The sequence below is a fragment of the Neomonachus schauinslandi genome, chromosome 1, assembly GCF_002201575.2.
Source record: "Neomonachus schauinslandi chromosome 1, ASM220157v2, whole genome shotgun sequence".
Classification (NCBI taxonomy): domain Eukaryota; kingdom Metazoa; phylum Chordata; class Mammalia; order Carnivora; family Phocidae; genus Neomonachus; species Neomonachus schauinslandi.
Genome location: NC_058403.1, coordinates 204,275,864 through 204,296,939, shown reverse-complemented (window position 1 = coordinate 204,296,939; position 21,076 = coordinate 204,275,864). Strand labels below are relative to the sequence as shown.

The window sequence follows — 21,076 nt, the reverse complement described above, 5'->3', positions numbered from 1 at the left end:
TATTTATTTATTTATTTATTTATTTATTTATTTATTTATTTATTTATAGAATGAGCAGGGAGAGGGGCAAAGGGAGAGGAAGGGAGAGAAGGTCAAGCCGACTCTGTGCTGAAAATGGAGCCCCACATGGGGCTAGATCTCACAACTCTGAGATCATGACCTGACCCAAATCCAAGAGTCAGATGCTTAACCGACTGAGCCACCCAGGTCACCCTAGAGACTCTTCATTTCTAATTAGCTCCCTGGTGGTGGTGATGCTGTAGGACCTGGTCTGAGGAGCACAGTTTGAGAGCAAAGCTGTGGACCTGTGTTAAAGTCACATGTAGGTAGTTTTAGGTCTTCTCCACCAAGAATATTCCTTGCACATATTTTTGAATAAATAGTTTTTCACTCACTCTTTGGGTAGTGAAAAATTCTGTGGTCAATTTTTTATTTATTTATTTATTTTTATTATTTTTTCTTTTTTTTATTCTTATGTTAATCAACATACATTACATCATTAGTTTTAGATGTAGTGTTCCATGATTCATTGTTTGTGCACAACACCCAGTGCTCCATGCAGAATGTGCCCTCCTCAATACCCACCACCAGGCTAACCCATCCTCCCATCCCCCTCCTCTCTAGAACCCTCAGTTTGTTTTTCAGAGTCCGTCATCTCTCATGGTTCGTCTACCCTTCCGATTTCCCCCGCTTCATTCTTTCCCTCCTACTACCTTCTTCTTCTTCTTTTTTTTCTTAACATATATTGCATTATTTGTTTCAGAGGTACAGATCTGAGATTCAACAGTCTTGCACAATTCACAGCGCTTACCAGAGCACATACCCTCCCCAGTGTCTATCACCCAGTCACCCCATCCCTCCCACCCCACCCCCCACTCCAGCAACCCTCAGTTTGTTTCCTCAGATTAAGAATTCCTCATATCAGTGAGATCATATGATACCTGTCTTTCTCTGTTTGACTTATTTCACTCAGCATAATACCCTCCAGTTCCATCCATGTCGTTGCAAATGGCAAGATCTCATTCCTTTTGATGGCTGCATAATATTCCATTGTATATATATACCACCTCTTCTTTATCCATTCATCTGTCGATGGACATCTTGGCTCTTTCCACAGTTTGGCTATTGTGGACATTGCTGCTATAAACAATCAATCGGGGTGCACATACCCTTTTGGATCCCTACTTTTGTATCTTTGGGGTAAATACCCAGTAGTGCAATTGCTGGATCATATGGTAGCTCTATTTTCAACTTTTTGAGGAACCTCCATACCGTTTTCCAGAGTGGCTGCACCAGCTTGCATTCCCACCAACAGTGTAGGAGGGTTCCCCTTTCTCCGCATCCCCGCCAACATCTGTCGTTTCCTGACTTGTTAATTTTAGCCATTCTGACTGGTGTGAGGTGGTATCTCATTGAGGTTTTGATTTGGATTTCCCTGATGCCGAGCGATATTGAGCACTTTTTCATGTGTCTGTTGGCCATTTGGATGTCTTCTTTGGAAAAATATCTGTTCATGTCTTCTGCCCATTTCTTGATTGGATTCTTTGTTCTTTGGGTGTTGAGTTTGATGAGTTCTTTAGAGATTTTGGATACTAGCCCTTTATCTGATATGTCATTTGCAAATATCTTCTCCCATTCTGTCAGTGGTCTTTTGGTTTTGTTGACTGTTTCCTTTGCTTTGCAAAAGCTTTTTATCTTGATGAAGTCCCAATAGTTCATTTTGCCCTTGCTTCCCTTGCCTTTGGCAATGTTTCTAGGAAGAAGTTGGAGTGGCTGAGGTCAAAGAGGTTGCTGCCTGTGTTCTCCTTTAGGATTTTGATGGACTCCTGTCTCACATATATTTGAGTTCTTTCCGACTTTCCTCTTGTGATTGAGTTCTAGTTTCAAAGCATTGTGGTCTGAAAATAGGCAGGGAATGATCCCAATCTTTTGGTACCAGTTGAGAACTGATTTATGACCTAGGATGTGATCTATTCTGGAGAATGTTCCATGGGCGCTAGAGAAGAATGTGTATTGTGTTGCTTTGGGGTGGAATGTTCTGAATAGGTCTGTGAAGTCCATTTGGTCCGGTGTGCCATTTAAAGTCTTTATTTCCTTGTTGATCTTTTGCTTAGATGATCTGTCCATTTCAGTGAGGGGGGTGTTAAAGTCCCCCACTATTATTGTATTGTTGTTGATGTGTTTCTTTGCTTTTGTTATTAATTGCCTTATATAATTGGCTGCTCCCATGTTAGGGGCATAGATATTTACAATTGTTAGATCTTCTTGTTGGATAGACCCTTTAAGTAGGATATAATGTCCTTCCTCATCTCTTATTACAGTCTTTGGTTTAAAAATCTAATTTGTCTGATATAAGGATTGCCACCCCAGCTTTATTTGGTGTCCATTAGCATGGTAAATGGTTTTCCACCCCCTCACTTTCAATCTGGGGGTGTCTTTGGTTCTAAAATGAGTCTCTTGCAGACAGCATATCGATGGGTCTTGTTTTTTAATCCAGTCTGATAACCTGTGTCTTTTGATTGGGGCATTGAGCCCATTTACATTCAGGGTAACTATTGAAAGATAGGAATTTAGTGCCATTGTGTTGCCTGTAAGTTGACTGTTACTGTATATTGTCTGTGTTCCTTTCTGGTCTATGTTGCTTTTAGGCTCTCTCTTTGCTTAGAGGACCCCTTTCAAGATTTCTTGTAGGGCTGGTTTTGTGTTTGCAAATTCCTTTAGTTTTTGTTTGTCCTGGAAGGTTTTTATCTCTCCTTCAATTTTCAATGACTGCCTAGCTGGATATAGGATTCTTGGCTGCATATTTTTCTCATTTAGTGCTCTGAATATATCCTGCCAGTCCTTTCTGGCCTGCCAGGTCTCTGTGGATAGGTCTGTTGCCAATCTAATGTTTCTACCCTTGTAGGTTACATATCTCTTCTCCTGAGCTGCTTTCAGGATTTTCTCTTTGTCTCTGAGACTCGTAAGTTTTACTATTAGATGTCGGGGTGTTGACCTATTTTTATTGATTTTGAGAGGGGTTCTCTGTGCTTCCTGGATTTTCATGCCTGTTTCCTTCCCCAAATTAGGGAAGTTCTCTGCTATAATTTGCTCCATTATACCTTCTGCCCCTCTCTCTCTTTCTTCTTCTTCTGGGATCCCAATTATTCTAATGTTGTTTCGTCTTATGGTATCGCTTATCTCTCGAATTCTGCCCTCGTGATCCAGTAGTTGTTTATCTCTCTTTTTCTCAGCTTCTTTATTTTCCATCATTTGATCTTCTATATTACTGATTCCCTCTTCTGCCTCATTTATCCTAACAGTTAGTGCCCCCATTTTTGATTGCACCTCATTAATAGCCTTTTTGATTTCTACTTGGTTAGATTTTAGTTCTTTTATTTCTCCAGAAGGGGTTTCTCTAATAAGTTCCATATTTTTTTCAAGCCCAGCTAGTATCTTTAAAGTGATGATTCTGAACTCTAGATCTGACATCGTACTAATGTCTGTATTGAGTAGGTCCCTGGCAGTCGGTACTACCTCTTGTTCTTTTTGTTGAGGTGATTTTTTCCATCTTGTCATTTTGTCCAGAGGAGAATAGATTAGTGAGAGAACAGAATGCTAGCAGAGTAACAACGTCCCCAGAAAATATACTCTAAACCAATCAGAAAAGACCTGAAGCAGTGGAAAAAGAAAGGGAAAGAGAGAAAAAAGAAAATGAAAAAAAAGAAAAAGAAAAAGATAAAAACAAACAAAAACAAACAAAACAAAACAACAACAACAAAAAAAACCAGAATGTGATCAAATATGATCAGGCTGGTATATAGATCAGTGCCACACACTAGATTTGGGGTGTATTTTGGTCTGTTAGAAGAAAGTGCCTCCCAAAATTTTAAAGAAAGAAAACTTATATATGTACAAAAATAATGGTTGATATGATGAAGGGATGGAATATGACTGTAAAGATGGAAATTATAAAAAATTTTATAAAAGGACCTGATAAGAAGTTGTTTGAAAAGAGAAAGAAGAGGATTTAAAAAAAGAGAAAAAAGAAAAAAGAAAAAAAAGGGAGAGAATGTGATCAGGCAGGGAAGTAGGAAAAACCATATATTAGAGATTTAGGGTATATTTTAATCTGTTAGAAGAAACTATCTCAAAATTTTAGAGAGAACAATATATATGTATGCGAAAAATACGGGTAACTACTATGAAGGGATAGGATATGACTCTAAAAATGAAAAATAAAAATGTTTTTTAAAAAAAGGGATTGATAAGATGTTGGTTGAAAAAGAGAAAAAGAAAAATTCAAAAAAAAAAGAAAAAAAAAGAAAAAAGACAGTTAAAAAAAAATTAACTTTGAAAGACTAAAGAATCATGGTAAAAAAGCCATGAATTCTATGTGCAGTATTCCCCTAGCGCTGGAGTTCTGCCATTCTCATTGATCGGTAACTTGGTCTTGGCTGGCTGTTCTCGCTGATCTTCTGGGGAGGGGCCTGTTGCCGTGGTTTCCAAATGTCTTTGCCGGAGGCGGAATTGCCCCGCCCTTGCCCCCTCCCAGCTAAGTAATCTGCTCGGGTTTGCTCTCCAGAGCTTTTGTTCCCTGAGAGCTTTCCGTACAGCTTTGGAGGTGGAGAGTGAAAATGGCGGCCTCCCAATCTCTGCCCCGGAGGAGCCGAGAACTCGGGGCCCCGCTTCTCAGTGAGCCCCCAGAGAAAAGCCGTCAGTCACTCCCATCTCCCCGGTCTCCAGCCGCACTCCGTGCTCACCTGGCCTGTGACCACACGTTTCTATCTCTGGCACCCGACCCTGGGGGGAGTCTCCAAACCCAGCAGATCCCTGCAGTGCACTCCCACGCGGCTCCTCCAGGGGGAGGAAGGTGAGTCTCTCTGGATCTGCCGCTTGTTGGGTCCCTGCTGGAGGAGCAGTGGCCCGACTGTGCCGCGGATCACGGTTTATGGCAACCCCGAGCTGAGAGCCCGTGCCTGGGCTCCGCCTCTGCAGCCGGCTTCCCTGCTCCGTTACCTGGGAGCTCTGCTGCACTCAGGCACCCCTGGTCTTTCTGTGACCCTGAGGGTCCTGAGACCACACTGTCCCAGAGGGTTCCACCCCCCGCTTAGCCACCAGAGTGACGTCCCTCAGCAGAGCAGACTTTTAAAAGTTCTGATTTTGTGCTCTGTGGTTCTATCACTTGCCAGAAGCTGCGGACGGAGGCCCCTCCCCCGTCATCTATCCTCCCGAATATCGCCTCGGATTCACTTCTCCGCATGTCCTACCTTCCAGAAAGTGGTTGCTTTTCTGATGAGAGAGTTGTTGCTATTCTTTTCTTCGATCTCCTGTTGAGTTTGTAGGTGTTCAGAATGGTTTGATCCCTATCCAGCTGAATTCCTGAGAGGAGACGAAATCCAGGTCTGCTACTCCTCCGCCATCTTGCTCCACCCCCCCCCCCCGTGCTCAATTTTTTAAATAGAAGGACTCTTGACGGGTATTAAGAAGGACATGTGTTGGGATGAGCACTGGGTGTTATATGCAACTAATGAATCAGTGAACACTACATCAAAACTTATGATGTGCTATAGTCTGACTAATTAAACATAATAAAAAATTAAAATAATAATTTACATAGAGAGTAATAAAGAATTATACTGATAAAGAAAGAAAGAAAGAGAGAGGAAGAAAGAAAGAGAGAAAAAAGAAAGAAAGAAGGAAGAAAGAAAGAAAGAGAAAGGAAGAAAGAAAAGAAAAAAGAGAAAGAAAGAAAGAAAGAAAGAAAGAAAGAAAGAGAAAGAAGGAAAAAGACAGGTGGGCTCTTGAGCTTTATCAATTAATATATATGAAAAAGATTTTGTAGTAGGCAAAAGAAGGGCCTCCAAAAGATGTCATCCTGAAGAACTTTTGAAAATGTTAGTTTACTTAGCAGGGTAGTTAAGATAGCAGATGGAATAAAACTACTAGTCATTATCATACTAAGATAAGCCTGGATTATCCACATTGGACTAGCACAATCACAATGGTCATCTAAATGTGGAAGAGAGAGGAAGAAGAATTGAGTCAGAGAGACACTTGAAACCACTGTTGTGCTGGTTTCACAGACGGAAGAAAGGCCATGAGCCAAGGAATACAGGGGCCACTGGACACTGAAGCAAGAAAGGGAATGTTCTCCTCCAGAGCATCCAGAAGGATTCTGGCCCACTAACATCATTATTTTAGTCCAATGACACACCTTTCATGCTTCTGATCTCTAAAACTTTCAGAGAATTATTTGTTTTTAGACACTAGTGAGGTAATTTGTGACAATAGTGAAAGGAATCTAATATAGATATTTATCCAGTAAGATATTGTTTGCAGGAACTGATTTTGAGCCTCTTAAATAATTCAGTTAGCTTCCCTTGGGAATTTTGTGTTGAAATCCCACATTAAATAGTGAAATTAGCGTGAATTTGGAGATATTTGGCCCCATCCGATGGTACAGAGGATTTTCCACTGCATAAATGCAAATATGGTTCTGATTTTGAGGCCTTTGAGGCATTAAGATAGGAAAAGTAATTCATTATTAAAATTAAGTCACCCTAAAGGCTTTTAAAAAAAGATTTATTTATTTATTTGAGAGAGAAAGAGAGAGAGTGGGGGAGGGGAGTGGCAGAGAGAGAAAGAGAGAAACTTAAGCAGACTCCACAGTGAGCATGGAGACTGATGTGGGGCTCGATCCTACAACCATGAGATCTTGACCTGAGCCAAAACCTAGAGTCAGATGCTCCACTGACTGGGCCACCTAGGTACCCCATCCTAAAGTTTTTTTTTTACATTAATCACTCATTCTACTTTAAATCTTTGTGTCAAAATTTCTACATTCTTTCTATTTCACATTCATGCAAACATTCCTTTTCATTACAATATTCTGCAAATTTCTCTCAAGTTTTCTTTTGACATAATAGTTGGGATTATAAACCAGTGTGTGTATGTGTGCACACATGTGTGTGAGCATGTTTATTTGAAAGAAAGATGTGCATGAGAGCACACACTCACGTACATACACACACTCCTCCCTATCAAATCTTTTCTTTGGACTCAACAAAGTGTATTCAGCATTTTATTTATTCCTCACAACTTTCATTTCAAGTTCCACATTACCTTCAGAAATAAGGAAATGGATGTCCAGGTGAATTACATTTTTAACAATAACACAAAAAATGCAGATAAAACTTCCTGTGCCTCTTCTCAAGTTCTTACAAATGGACCCATACAATAGGTATGCTTAATTCAAGTATGGCGCCTTTATTTCAGCAAAATGTACATTTAATATATGTGCAACTTACTCTATGTAATTATACGCTAATAAATCAGTGAGAATTTAAAATTCTAATGGTGTATGACTCATACTGGGTCAAAAGCACCCATAGCTGAGTTACATCAGACAGGGGTGGGAGAAATGTCTTGTAACTGGGAAGAAGGCAAAGTGTCACATATGGGTATAGAAATAGCGGAATGCAATTAAGGCAATTTACATTTGGTAAAATTTTTTCCCCATAAACTGTAAGATTAACCTACATATATAAATTAAATAAATATCATCTATTAGTTGAAGAAATACGTGAACTACAACTCCACACAACATCGTGGATGACCTTTAGAAATACAAGGTAGAGAATGATAAGTAGTGCAGAATAGGTCAGAACAACTCCCCACCAGACAATCTCATTTGATAATAAAGGTATTATATAAAGACACATGTTTTCAGAATGGCTAGTTATACAGTCCTAGCAAAGAGACACAATTATAAAAACAATGAGAACTGAGAGAAATTATAAAAATCTACTTCTTCCCATTCTAGGCATTTGTACAGATATTTGGGGACAGAATTCATGATTACTCTACTATTGAAGTTTATCAGCTAGAGCAGAAGCTTAATAAAGTGAGGTACTTAAACAAATGGGAAAGTTGAATTCAAACAAATGGAAATTCCAGAAAATAAATAGAAGGGGCAGATTCTACTTCCACAGCCTGATTGAACAATGGCAGTTCCTGGCTCTGAGACTGAGCCCTGCAATCATGGGAACTTCTTCAGCCCCAGGACCATTGGCCCTTACATCACTGGAACCCCAATGATTCTTTTCAGAGCCCTCTTTATGTCTCTGTTCCTCAGGCTGTAGATGAAGGGGTTCAGCATGGGTGTGACCACTGTGTACATCACTGAGGCCACTGCACCTGAGTGGGAGCTCTGGGTAACCGCAGAGCTAAGGTACACTCCTAGGCTGGTACAAAAAAATAAGGAGACAACAGAGAGGTGAGATGCACAGGTGGAAAAAGCTTTATACTTGCCCTTAGCTGAGGAGATTCTATGAATGGAGGAAACTATTTTAGAATAAGAGTAAAGGATCCCAGAAAGGGGACCACCAGCAAGCAGCATAGCTGCAAAATACATCACCATGTAATTGAGAAAGGTGTCAGAACATGCAAGTTGGATCATCTGATTGAGTTCACAGAAAAAGTGGGGGATTTCCACCTCTGTACAGAAGGACAGCCGCAACACCATTGAGGTCTGTAACAAGGAATGTGAGACACTTGTGAGCCAGGACACCAGTACCAACAGTCCACACAGCCAGGGGTTCATGATGACCATGTACTGCAGGGGGTGACAGATGGCCACAAAGAGGTCATAGGCCATCACAGCCAGAAGATAGATATCCAACCCTGAAAAGATTATGAAAAAGTACATCTGTGTAATGCAGTCTGCATAGGTGATGACTTTGCTCTGAGCCTGGATGTTCCACAGCATCTTGGGGATGGTGGTGGAGGTGAAACAGATGTCTGCAAATGACAGGTTGGAGAGGAAGAAGTACATGGGGGTGTAAAGATGGGAGTCAGAGACAACAACCAGGATGATGAGTAGGTTTCCAAGCACAGTTATCAGGTACATGGAGAGGAAGAGCCCAAATACGAGAGGCTGCTGTTCCGGTCCCTCTGAAAATCCCAGAAGAAGGAATTCTGATATCCTTGTATCATTCCCTGATTGCATGTGGTTGCACTAACTATCAGGAAAGAGAAAAAAGACATCATTAATTTTTCATGACTAGCATAGCTCACATAGTTGAAATGCGACAATTTATATATTAGAGTTAAGAAGTTAATTTTGGTATCTTGTGTAGGTACTGTCCCCCCGAAGAGATCCCCTCCTGTTCCATCTCTGATTAGGCATTTTGCCTCATTTCCCTCCTTCCCCCACAGAGGTCATGCATTCTACTGTTTTATTAAGAATATCTTTCATGCATTCGAGGAATATGTATTGAGTGTCAAACATGGTCCAGACAATGGCTAGCCATGAGTACAGGATCCTGAATACCAAAAGCCACTATAATCCAATGATGGAGAAAGAACAGAGACAAATAAATATATTAATAATGTATCACAGGCTGTACCAACTTGCATTCCCACCAACAGTGTAAGAGGGTTCCCCTTTCTCCACAACCTCTCCAACATTTGTTGTTTCCTGCCTTGTTAATTTTTGCCATTCTAACTAGTGTAAGGTGGTATCTCAGTGTGGTTTTGATTAGAATTTCCCTGATGGCTAATTATGATGAACATTTTTTCATGTGTCTGTTAGCCATTTGTATGTCTTCTTCAGAGAAGTGTCTGTTCATGTCTTCTGCCCATTTTTTGACTTGATTATTTGTTTTTTGGGTGTTGAGTTTGAGAAGTTCTTTATAGATCTTGGATACCAGCCCTTTGTCTGTAGTGTCATTTGCAAATATCTTCTCCCATTCTGTGGGTTGCCTCTTTGTTTTGTTGACTATTTCCTTTGCTGTGCAGAAGCTTTTTATCTTGATGAAGTCCCAAAAGTTCATTTTTATTTCTGTTTCCCTTGCCTTTGGAGACATGTCTTGAAAGAAGTTGCTGTGGCTGAGGTCAAAGAGGTTACTGCCTATGTTCTCCTCTAGGATTTGGATGGATTCCTGTCTCACATTGAGGTCTTTTATCCATTTAGAGTTTATCTTTGTGTATGGTGTAACAGAATGGTCGAGTTTCATTCTTCTGTATATAGCTGTCCAATTTTCCCAGCACCATTTATTGAAGAGATTGTCTTTTTTCCATTGCATACTTTTTCCTGCTTTGTCAGAGATGTAGGTCACTTTGCTGCTGGTTAAACTTCAAGAAAAAGGAGTCACTCACCCACACTATATACTTCTTGTATTTTATAATCTACTTGCAAAGGCATCCTCTAAATTGAAATAGAGCCCCTCCTGGGTACCATCTGGTGATTGAGTTTTGGTCTCTGTATTATGAGAGTCACCTTGGAATATATTAGTCTGTGAACCCTAGCTCTTGGACTCTTCTCACTCCACAAAGCACTCACACACACACATGCACAGACACATACTTACACACACCCCAATTCATTGCTCCCTGGGCTGTGTTCTTACCATGACTCTTCATCCGCAGCCCCAAGGATAAACCTGGAGTGGCTGTAACTCAGGCTGGCCAGATCAATGATCATTCCCCTAAACAATGTAAAATGCTACCTGACATTCCCATTATCAAGCTTCCCATGGACAGTCATATTTACCTATATAAAATTTAAAACTTTTTATGAACAATATATCCAACCAAAAGTCAATAAATAATAGTCTGTGAATTGCATTTGAAATACTGCTAACTGCAGAATAGACATAGAGTTTATGGACATATAATAATCAGGGGAATCTAATAATGAACATGGTGATCAAGTACATAAATATTTACTCAAATTTAGTAATGGTTTAAGAAAACAACAAGAAATTTCTTGCACACTCAGCCTGTGACACAATGTAAAGATCTCTTGTGCTGATTGGGTTGGAAGCTTTTTAAAAGCTAGCAAAAGAAGTTTCTCTAATTTTGCTGGCAGAAATGTGAACTGTTACAATGTTGGGAAAACAACCTAAAGATAGCTATAAATATGAAAATACACATATTCTTCAGCTCAGAAATTCTCAATCTTGACACTATTGACATTCTGGTCCAGTGTATTCTCTGTGGTGGCCTGTGTCCTGGGCTTTATAGGATGTTTAGAGCATCCCTGGCCTCTCCTGACACTCCCATGTGACTCTGAATTCCTCAGTGCCCCCGTGGGGAACAGTATTTCCTCCAGTGGACAAACAAATTTTTAACATAACAATCTCCAAATATTTTTGACAATTGTTATAACAGCAATGTGTTGAGAAAGAAAATGCTTTCAAAGTGTGAGTAACACAACCACATCATGAAAATATTATGTAGACCCTGAAATAATCAGCATTACCCTAGTTGACTGGAGGCAAGTCCATGATGTATTACTGAGAAAGAAGAAAGAATGGAAACAGGTAGAAAAAAAAAGACTGCCCTAAAACTGAAGAGCATTTATGATGAGCACAGGATACTACTCATCCATTATTATTGTGTATAAATGTGTATGTGTGCATCATCTAGGAAGAGAAGTTTTAAAAACACTAAGAACTTAAGGAATAAAGATTGTCAGGAAGAATGAAATTAGGTCAAGTGTAGTGTTTTCAAAACAACCATCTGAAACAAAATTATATGAGAATCTAAAACTAATGTATATAAAGACATAAAAGAATAATTGTGTGCTATCAAGGTGAGTCACTAATTCCAGATTTAATGTCCAAAGACTTGGAATAAAAGAATATGAGAGAATGATATTTACAACTGGGGAGGAAGCACTCTCTAAGTGATAAATTTTTTCTTACATAAAGATATATGGATTAAAATGTGCTCATGGAAGCTAAAGGCAATCTCCAGTCAAATGTAAAGAAGAGATGATGGTCAAAGATGATGCAACTTTTAGAAAATGGATCTCATCACAAAGAGACAAAAGGACCCTGATGTGGAATGACAGATGTGCAAAAACAAATGAGAAATACGTATAGAGGTGATTTATTAGCACTCAGTGTACAAATTAACATTTATTTTCATTTTGTTTATTTCAAGGATTGGCAAGTAGAGAATATTAGTGACAGCTCAATTTTTCAGGATGGATAATAAATAAAAAAAGCAATATAGAGAACACCATATAACCAAGTGATGGATTTGAGCCCACACTACTAATACACAATTTTCCACATATACGTCTATACATACACAAGAGAACTCAATGCAAACAGCAAAGTTGGTAAAATAAAAACAACCGCCCCTCCAATTTCTTGTTTGAAAGAATGCAATAAAAAATGGGAGTAAAAAACCTCTGACTCCATTGTACAAATGTAAAGACCTGGTAAAGACAATGTACAATACAGAAAACCAATGAATAACTAATCCATAAATATGTTCAGCTCCCTGGGTAATGAAATCATTGCAAAGCAAAGCTCCTTCACATCATTTTCATTGTCAGATCATTATTTTCATGTGAATACCGAGAGTAACAGGGGACACTGTGAAAAATGTATGTCTCATAAATTACTGTTACAAAGTCATATCTGCAAGCAATAAATCAGTCTAGGTCTTTCTCATCAATATGGAAGCAGTCTAATATGCCGCATTTAAAGACAAAAAAAGAAATGCCCTGACTTCACTGGACATCCCTCCATCCCTAATATTCCTACTCCCTTTAACTGCAAAACTCACTGGTTGTGTTCTATTTTTACTAGAAGTACTTTATGCCTCCCAGCCCCTGACGTCATTGTCAATAATCACCCATGTGCTGCTGAGCTCAATGTTCACTCCTTACTTTAACATCATCTATGAATCCATTAATCAGCTCATCAGGCAAGCAAATGAGCATAGAGATCTCTAGGTTTTGGGCCAGGCTGGTGGCTGTCAGGTGACCTCAGGTCAATGCACCTAGCTTGGATTGTGTCTGACCCTTTCCTGCAGGACCTTCTTGGCTCTGGGACTCACCTGAATGGCAACTCTGAGGGAAATATCTCCCTGTGGCAGTCTGATTTCCTCTTGGGTGGGGATGATGGTGACTAAACTGTCCCTACACAAGCCGGCAGGAAAGAGGCTGGAGTTAGTCTCCCAGCCAAGCTTAGGACTCCAGAAGCAACAATCAGGTCCCATCCAGCCCACAGTGGCACAGACAGAGGGACTGCCACACAGGAGATATTTAGAGCTTCCTCTGTCTGTTCATGAGACACATTTCCCTCCTGCTCCTCCAACCTCTAAGCACATGATTTCCCTGTGGGACACTGGTGTGGACACAAAGGAAACCTTTCCTGGAGATTGTGTGTTCCTAACGGACCGTCTTATAACCAACTAAATCCAGAGTTAATTACTCCTTCCTCAGGAACTCCACTGCTCCCAGAGTTCAGACCTCCTGGTGCCTTATCCCAACCCTGATTTTAACTTTTTTTTTTTTTAATTTTATTATGTTATGTTAGTCACCATACAATACATCATTAGTTTTTGATGTAGTGATCCACGATCCATTGTTTTCGTATAACACCCAGTGCTCCATGCAGTATGTGTCCTCCTTAATACCCATCACTGGGCTAACCAATCCCCCCTTCCCTCTCCCCTCTAAAACCCTGTTTGTTTCTCAGGTCCATAGTCTCTCATGGTTCATCTCTCCCTCCAATTCCCCCACCCCCATTTTTCCCTTCCTTCTCTTAATGTCCTCCATGTTATTCCTTACGTTCCACAAATAAGTGAAACCATATGATAATTGACTTTCTCTGCTTGACTTATTTCACTTAGCATAATCTCCTCCAGTTCCATCTATGTTGATGCAAAAGTTGGGTATTCATCCTCTCTGATGGCTGAGTAATATTCTATTGTATATATGGACCACAGCTTCTTTATGTATTCATCTGTTGAAGGGTATCTCGGCTCTTTCCACAGTTTAGCTACTGTGGACATTGCTGCTATGAACATTGGGGTGCATGTGGTCCTTCTTTTCACTACATCTGTATTTTTGGGATAAATGCCCAGTAGTGTAATTGCTGGGTCATATGGTAGCTCTATTTTTAACTTTTTGAAGAACCTCCACACTGTTTTCCAAAGTGGCTGTACCAATTTGCATTCCCACCAACAGTCTAAGAGGGTTCCCCTTTCTCCACAACCTCTCCAACATTTGTGGTTTCTTTCCCTGTCCATTTTTGCCATTCTAACTGGTGTAAGGTGGTATCTCAGTGTGGTTTTGATTAGAATTTCCCTGATGGCTAATAATGATGAACTTTTTTCATGTGTCTGTTAGCCATTTGTATGTCTTCTTCAGAGAAGTGTCTGTTCATGTCTTCTGCCCATTTATTAACCTTGATTATTTATTTTTTGGGTGTTGAGTTTGAGAAGTTCTTTATAGATCTTGGATACCAGCCCTTTGTCTGTAATGTCATTTGCAAATATCTTCTCCCATTCAATGGGTTGCCTCTTTGTTTTGTTGACTGTTTCCTTTGCTGTGCAGAAGCTTTTTATCTTGATGAAGTCCCAAAAGTTCATTTTTGCTTTTGTTTCACTAGCGTTTGGAGATGTATCTTGAAAGAAGTTGCTGTGGCCGATGTCAAAGAGGTTACTGCCTATGTTCTCCTCTAGGATTTGGATGGATTCCTGTCTCACATTGAGGTCTTTCATCCACTTTGAGTTTATCTTTGTGAGTGGTGTTAGAGAATGGTCGAGTTTCATTCTTCTGCATGTGGCTGTCCAATTTTCCCAGCACCATTTATTGAAGAGACTGTCTTTTTTCCATTGCATGTTTTTTCCTGCTTTGTCAAAGATTATTTGACCATAGAGTTGAGGGTCCATATCTGGGTTCTCTATTCTGTTCCATTGGTCTGTGTGTCTGTTTTTGTGCCAGTACCGTGCTGTCTTGGTGATCACAGCTTTGTAACATAGCTTGAAATCAGGCAACGTGATGCCCCCAGCTTTGTTTTTCTTTTCAACATCTCCTTGGCGATTTGGGGTCTTTTCTGATTCCATACAAATTTTAGGATTGTTTGTTCCAGCACTTTGAAAAATGTCATTGGAATTTTGATTGGGATGGCATTTTGATCGGGATGGTATACATTGCTCTGGGTAGCATAGACATTTTCACAATGTTTATTCTTCTGATCCATGAGCATGGAATATTTTTCCATCTTTTTGTGTCTTCTTCAATTTCTTTCATGAGTGTTTTGTAGTTCCTAGAGTATAGATCCTTTACCTCTTTGGTTAGGTTTATTCTGAGGTATCTTATGGTTTTTGGTGCTATTGTAAATAGAATCGTTTCTCTAATTTCTCTTTCTACAGTTGCGCTGTTAGTGTATAAGAAAGCAACTGATTTCTGTGCATTGATTTTGTATCCTGCCACATTACTGAATTGCTGGATGAGTTCTAGTAATTTGGGGGTGGAGTCTTTTGGGTTTTCCACATAAAGTATCATGTCGTCTGCGAAAAGAGAGAGTTTGACTTGTTCTTTGCCAATTTGAATACCTTTTATTTCTTTTCGTTGTCTGATTGCTGTTGCTAGGACTTCTAGTACTATGTTGAACAACAGTGGTGAGAATGGGCACTGATTTTAACTTTTCCCCAAAGTCTAGGACTGAGCAATCTGTCTGGGTTAGATCCCTTGGATCTCCAAAATGTTGACTTGTGGTGGACGCAAAGTCCTGCCATCTCCAGAAAATTGTTGTTTTCCTTTTCAAAAAGGAGAACTAAGTTTCTTGTTTGTTTGTTATATAATCCTTGAGCAAGACATCCCATAGCTTCATGACACATTTGCCAGATGATTAGGAATCATACTTCTAAATTAAGAGTTGTCATTTGGTTCCTCATTGTGAAGCATTTCTTAATTATGGAAAATATATTTAGATTTTTTTACACTATTTATGAGCTTGGAAAAGTAAATAGATTCTTCCCTGTTGCTTCCAGAATGAACCAAGTCTTGCAAATATTTTTAGCCCAATGAGAGCCATTTGAGGCTTCTGATGCCCTGAATGCTAAGAACATAAATGTGTTTAAATACTAACATAGTCATTTTACATAGTAGTAGGAAATGAATACGAACATTTATCCATTAAAATTTTGCTCAGGAAACTGAGATTAAGCAATTGTAGGCAAATGTTCAGTCTTATAACAATTGGCCATGTAGTGTCTCCTTCACAAAGAATGCTTTCAGAGCCCTTTTCATGTCTTTGTTCCTCAGGCTGTAGATGAAGGGGTTCAGAATGGGTGACCACTGTGTACATCACCGAAGCCACTGCACTTGCATGGGAGCTCTGGGGAGCAGCAGAGGTAAGGTACACTCCTAGGACTGTACAATAAAATAAGGAGATAACTGAAAGGTGAGGTGCACAGGTGGAAAATGCCTTATACTTACCAGGGCTGATGATATTCCATGTATGGTGGAAACAATCTTAGAACAAGAGTAAAGGATCCCAGCAAAAGGCCCATCCCCCAGCAGGACAGCTGCAAAATACGTCACCAAGTTATTAAGAAAGGTGTCAGAACAGGCAAGTTGGATCATCTGATTGAGTTCACAAAAAAAAGTGGGGGATTTGGAATTGTGTACAGAAGGAAAGCTGCAACATCATTAAACTTTGTAATAAGGAATTCAGGATAGACATGATTCAGGACACCAGAACCAGCAGTCCACAGAGCCGGGGGTTCATGATGACCGTGTAGTGCAGGGGGTGACAGATGGCCACAAACCGGTCATAGGCCATCACACTCAGCATAAAGAAGTCTGAGACAGCAAAGAGTATAAAGAAATAAATCTGTGTGATGCAGCCTGCATAGGTTATAACTTTGCTCTGTGTCGGTATATTCACCACATCTTGGGGGCAGTGGTGGAAGTGAAACAGATGTCTACTAAGGACAGGTTGCCAAGGAAGAAGTACATGGGGGTGTGGAGGTTGGGGTCCGTGCTGATGGCCAGGATGATGAGCAGGTTTCCAAACACAGTGATCAGATACATGGAGAGGAAAAGCCCAAATAAAAAGGGCTGCGGTTCTGGGTCCTCTGATAAGCCAAGAAGAAGAAACTCTGAAATTTGTGTATCATTGCCTGGTCCCATGTGGTGGAGGTGACTTCAAGGAAAGAAGCAAATAGCATGACTAATTCTTAAACAAACATTTATTAGTCACAGATTTCAAATGCTACTTTTTATATTTTGTAGTCTAGAAATTCATTTCAATATGTTGTGCATGGATATGGTCCCCTTCGGTGAATCCCCTGTATCAGCAGAGTGATGGATTTTTCTTCCAATCCCCCTTTTTCCCAAAAAGCCATGTATTCTACAGTTTTAATTAAAAAATTATTCCAAATTTCAGAAATACAAATTGAGTGTTAGCAATGTTTTAGGCATTCTATAGGCAAGGAGTAAAGGGTGCTAGAGAAAAAAAGTCCCTATCACTCAATGATGGAGAAAGAATAAATTAACAAATAAGAAAATTACATTTCTGATGGTGGCAGGTGGTATGAAGAAAAGGAAAGCAGGGATAAAGCAGAGAGTGAATAGGGCATGCTATTTTCATGGGTATGGAGACCAATTCTGCACACAAGGTGACATTGGAACACAGATCTCAAGTAAGAGATGGAGGCAGATCAAGGATTATGGGGGAAATGTGTGCCCAGCAGAGGGAATGGCCAGTGCAAAGGCCCCAAGGAAGGTACTTGTTTCCAATGTTCAAGTCAAAGAAGCAAAGCCAGTGCTGCAAGGGGGAATGAACAGGAGAGAGATTGAGGAGAGACACTGTCAGACATGTTGAGGAGGGAAGTGGCCTCTCTGCTACCTCTGAACCCTCAAGGCACAAGGACTTCCTTGTCCACACTGCCTCTCCCACTGTATTCATCGTATTGCAAAGGCATCCCATGAATTGAACAAGATCCCCTTCTTAGTGGCCTCTCTTGATCGAGTTCTGGTCCCTGTGTTGTGTCATGTTGGGAGTTATGAGTCCTGGCACCCTGTTGTGGGGACTTCTCACACATTACAAGTCACATACACAGGACACCGTGGCCTCCTGGGTTGTGTTATTCCCCTGTCTTTCTCAGCCCCTCCATCCTGATTATGCCAGGAATGAATCCAACCCAAGTAGGCCAGATCACTGATCTTTACCCTGCAAAGAACAGAAATGCCAATTCTTAAGCCTTCCACGGACAAATAATATATATAAATATTAATAAATATATACTAATAGTGTACATTCCCCAAAATGAGAAAACAAATAAACCAACACTTCACAAAAGGACGTATACACAATACAACAAAAGTTGGGCATTTTTATATCAAACATAGAAGACTTATTTTTCCTGTATCTCCTGCATCATTATTTGGCCAATTCATTTCTATGGGGTCTTGTAGGGGATGAGGTTAGCCCCTTGCTCCCTTTTCTTATGTGGCATCTCTTATTGACATTCTTGGGCTTTGGGTATTGATTTCTCCTTTGACAAACCCAATGGGCACACTCTAGTCCTCATTCTGAATTTTGTCCATTGTGCAAAGGCGTCCCCAGACATTGGTCTATAAAACCTGCCTACACCATGACAATTCTGTTTTCGTACTCAATAATTTGCTTTGTATCATTCTGTCTGTGGATATCATATCACACACACATTTATGATCACACCTGATTAGATCCACACATTGAGTTTAACAATCTCAACATACTTTTTCTAACATTGCTATAATAGCAATTTAATGATAAAGAATATGAAAGACCATCAAAAGTGTGAGTAGCTGTCACTTGTGAAATTGACATTAACACTGAATAAATACATTAATAACTTAATCCGGGAAACCAAAAAAACATAGGGATCACTCATTCTGGGCTAAGTTGAATTGACTCTCAAGTGATGACCGGTCAATGTTCTTGGCTTCCATTCTCTCTGACCCTGTCATCCACGGTCCACTGGGGTGTTGGACTCACCTGGCTGGGGTGTCTGAAAGGAAGGTGTTGTTGTGGAAGTCTAAATTCCCCCCTGGATGACAGATGATAGGGACTAAAACTCTGTCCTCAGCCAAGGCAGCAGGAAGGAGTGAAACATAGGCCCCCAGCCAGAATTAGGACTTGGAACAAACAGACAAGAACCATGGCCCTTCCTGTCCAAGGTTGCACAGGTTGATGGACTGGAGATGAGGAGGTATTTACAGCTCCCTGTATCTGCTCATTAGGCACATTTCCCTCTTGTTACTCCAGCCTCTATGCACATGATCCCCAAGTGGAAAAGTTCTCTGGACAGAAAGGATGTTTTCCTAAAGAATCTTGGTTCCCAAAAGACTAGGTTAGAGGTAACATGAATCCAGCTTTTGGGTTTTTTTACTCCTTTTCCTTCACCTTGTTCTCATCTTGCTGTGTGAATCTCCTAGCATCTTACCTCAGCTCAAAGCTATAGTTTTTTCCATGTCTAAAACCCAGTAACTCTCCTTGATTAGGTTTCTTTATCTTCAAAGCATTGACTTGTGTTGGGGACCCAGCCTCCGTATATGGTCTGTTCTTCTCAATTAGGCGGAGAAGTGTGTTCTTCTGATAATAAGCCTTGGCCACTACACACATTGGCTCCAGTAGACGTTTGCTGTTACAATTAGGAATTTCTTACTTTATACAAGTTAAGAGCTGCCACATAGTCCTTTGTCATAAAATGATTGTTTATTATAATAGGTGTGTTTAGATCTTTTCATGTATTATAACATGACCTTCACATCTCATATGTGTTGTTTGATTTAATTTTTATAAACATCTTATCCCCGAGGAAGTACATTTATGAACTCCATGCTTGGTGCTGCCTAGTGATCTGTCTACATTTAAAATCTGAATATGTGGTGGCCTTGAGTGTCATTCTGTCAGGATGCCTCTACTTCTCAAGCTCTGGGGCAGTGGTTCTCAACCAGAAATGAATTTGCCCCTGGAGGTGTCTGGAGATGTCTGAAGGGATGCTGCTAAACACCTATAATTCAAAGGAAAGCACCCCTACAGTTTTATTATCCTGCCACAAATGTCAACCATAAACGCTGAGAAATCCATCTAGACCAGCATCTCTTCCACTTCAATGTGCTATGAATCCACATGGATCCCAGTACAAATGTAGAATCTCATCACAGCTCCCTGGGTGGCCCAGAAATTCTGCATTTCTAACAGGTTCCCAGGTGATGTTGATGTCTTGATGTTAGGAGTTACTTGGACAATTAGGTAGTCTGGGCCAGGGTCTCCAACAAGAAAATATGGAGTCAGGACAGCTAAAATAAAATAGCTTTGAGATCCTGTTCTGAAGCTTAGACAGGAGCTCACTGATATACTGCTTTGCAGCCCTTGCAGAAATGACTTCTTCAAAACGTCCTAAATAAGACCATTAACCACAAAGAATTTGTCAATATTATGGGCAAGGGGCAGTTAGGCCATAAGCCCCAAGAGGACAGCAAGAAAAAGACCCATCTTTTGGGTTTTTGACATAGAGTGTCATGTCATCTGCAAAGAGTGAGAATTTGACTTCTTCTTTGCAGATTCAGATGTCTTTCATTTTTTTTTGTTGTCTGACTGCTGAGGCTAGTACTTATAGTGCTGCATTGAACAGCAGTGGTGATAGTGGACATCTATGATATGTCCCTGACCTTAGGGGAAAAACTCTCAGTCTTTCCCCACTGAGCATGATATTATCTGTGGGCTTTTCGTATATGGCTTTTATGATATTGAACTATGTTCCCTCTATCCCTACACTGTGAAGAGTTTTAATCAAGAAAGAATGCTATATATTTTTTATTATGTTCAGTTAGCCACTGTATAGTACATCATTAGGTTTTGATGTAGTGTTCAAAGATTCATTAGTTGTGTATAACACCCATTTGCATTGACATGGATGGAACTGGAGGGGATTATGCTAAGTGAAATAAGTCAAGCAGAGAAAGAAAAAAGAGAGAGATGGCAGAACCCAAACATAAAATAAATACCTGTAATTAAAAAATGCATACAAATGCATTTTTCCAGAATGTGAAAAGGTATTATCAGAGCCTGAGAGGGTCCATGCCTCTCAAAAAATAAAAAATATTTTCATCTAAAAAAAAAAAAGAATGCTATATTTTGTGAAATGCTTTTTCTGCATCTATTGAGAGGATCATATGGTTCTTTTCCTTTCTTTTATTAATATAGTGATCACATTGATTTGCAGATGTTTGACCACTCTTGCTGCCCAGGAATAAATCACACTTGGTTAAGGTGAATAATCCTTTTAA

General features: G+C 40.0%; 1 protein-coding gene and 1 pseudogene across 1 annotated transcript; both read right to left on the bottom strand.

Moving 5' to 3' along the window:
• Window positions 1-8,056: 8,056 nt before the first annotated feature.
• On the bottom strand, window positions 8,057-8,989 carry LOC110574532 (olfactory receptor 7A5-like). The gene has a single exon (XM_021683222.1). It carries the CDS (start codon window positions 8,987-8,989, stop codon window positions 8,057-8,059), a length of 933 nt encoding a protein of 310 aa, XP_021538897.1.
• Window positions 8,990-15,982: 6,993 nt separating this feature from the next.
• LOC110574531 lies at window positions 15,983-16,828 on the bottom strand (annotated as a pseudogene).
• Window positions 16,829-21,076: the final 4,248 nt, after the last annotated feature.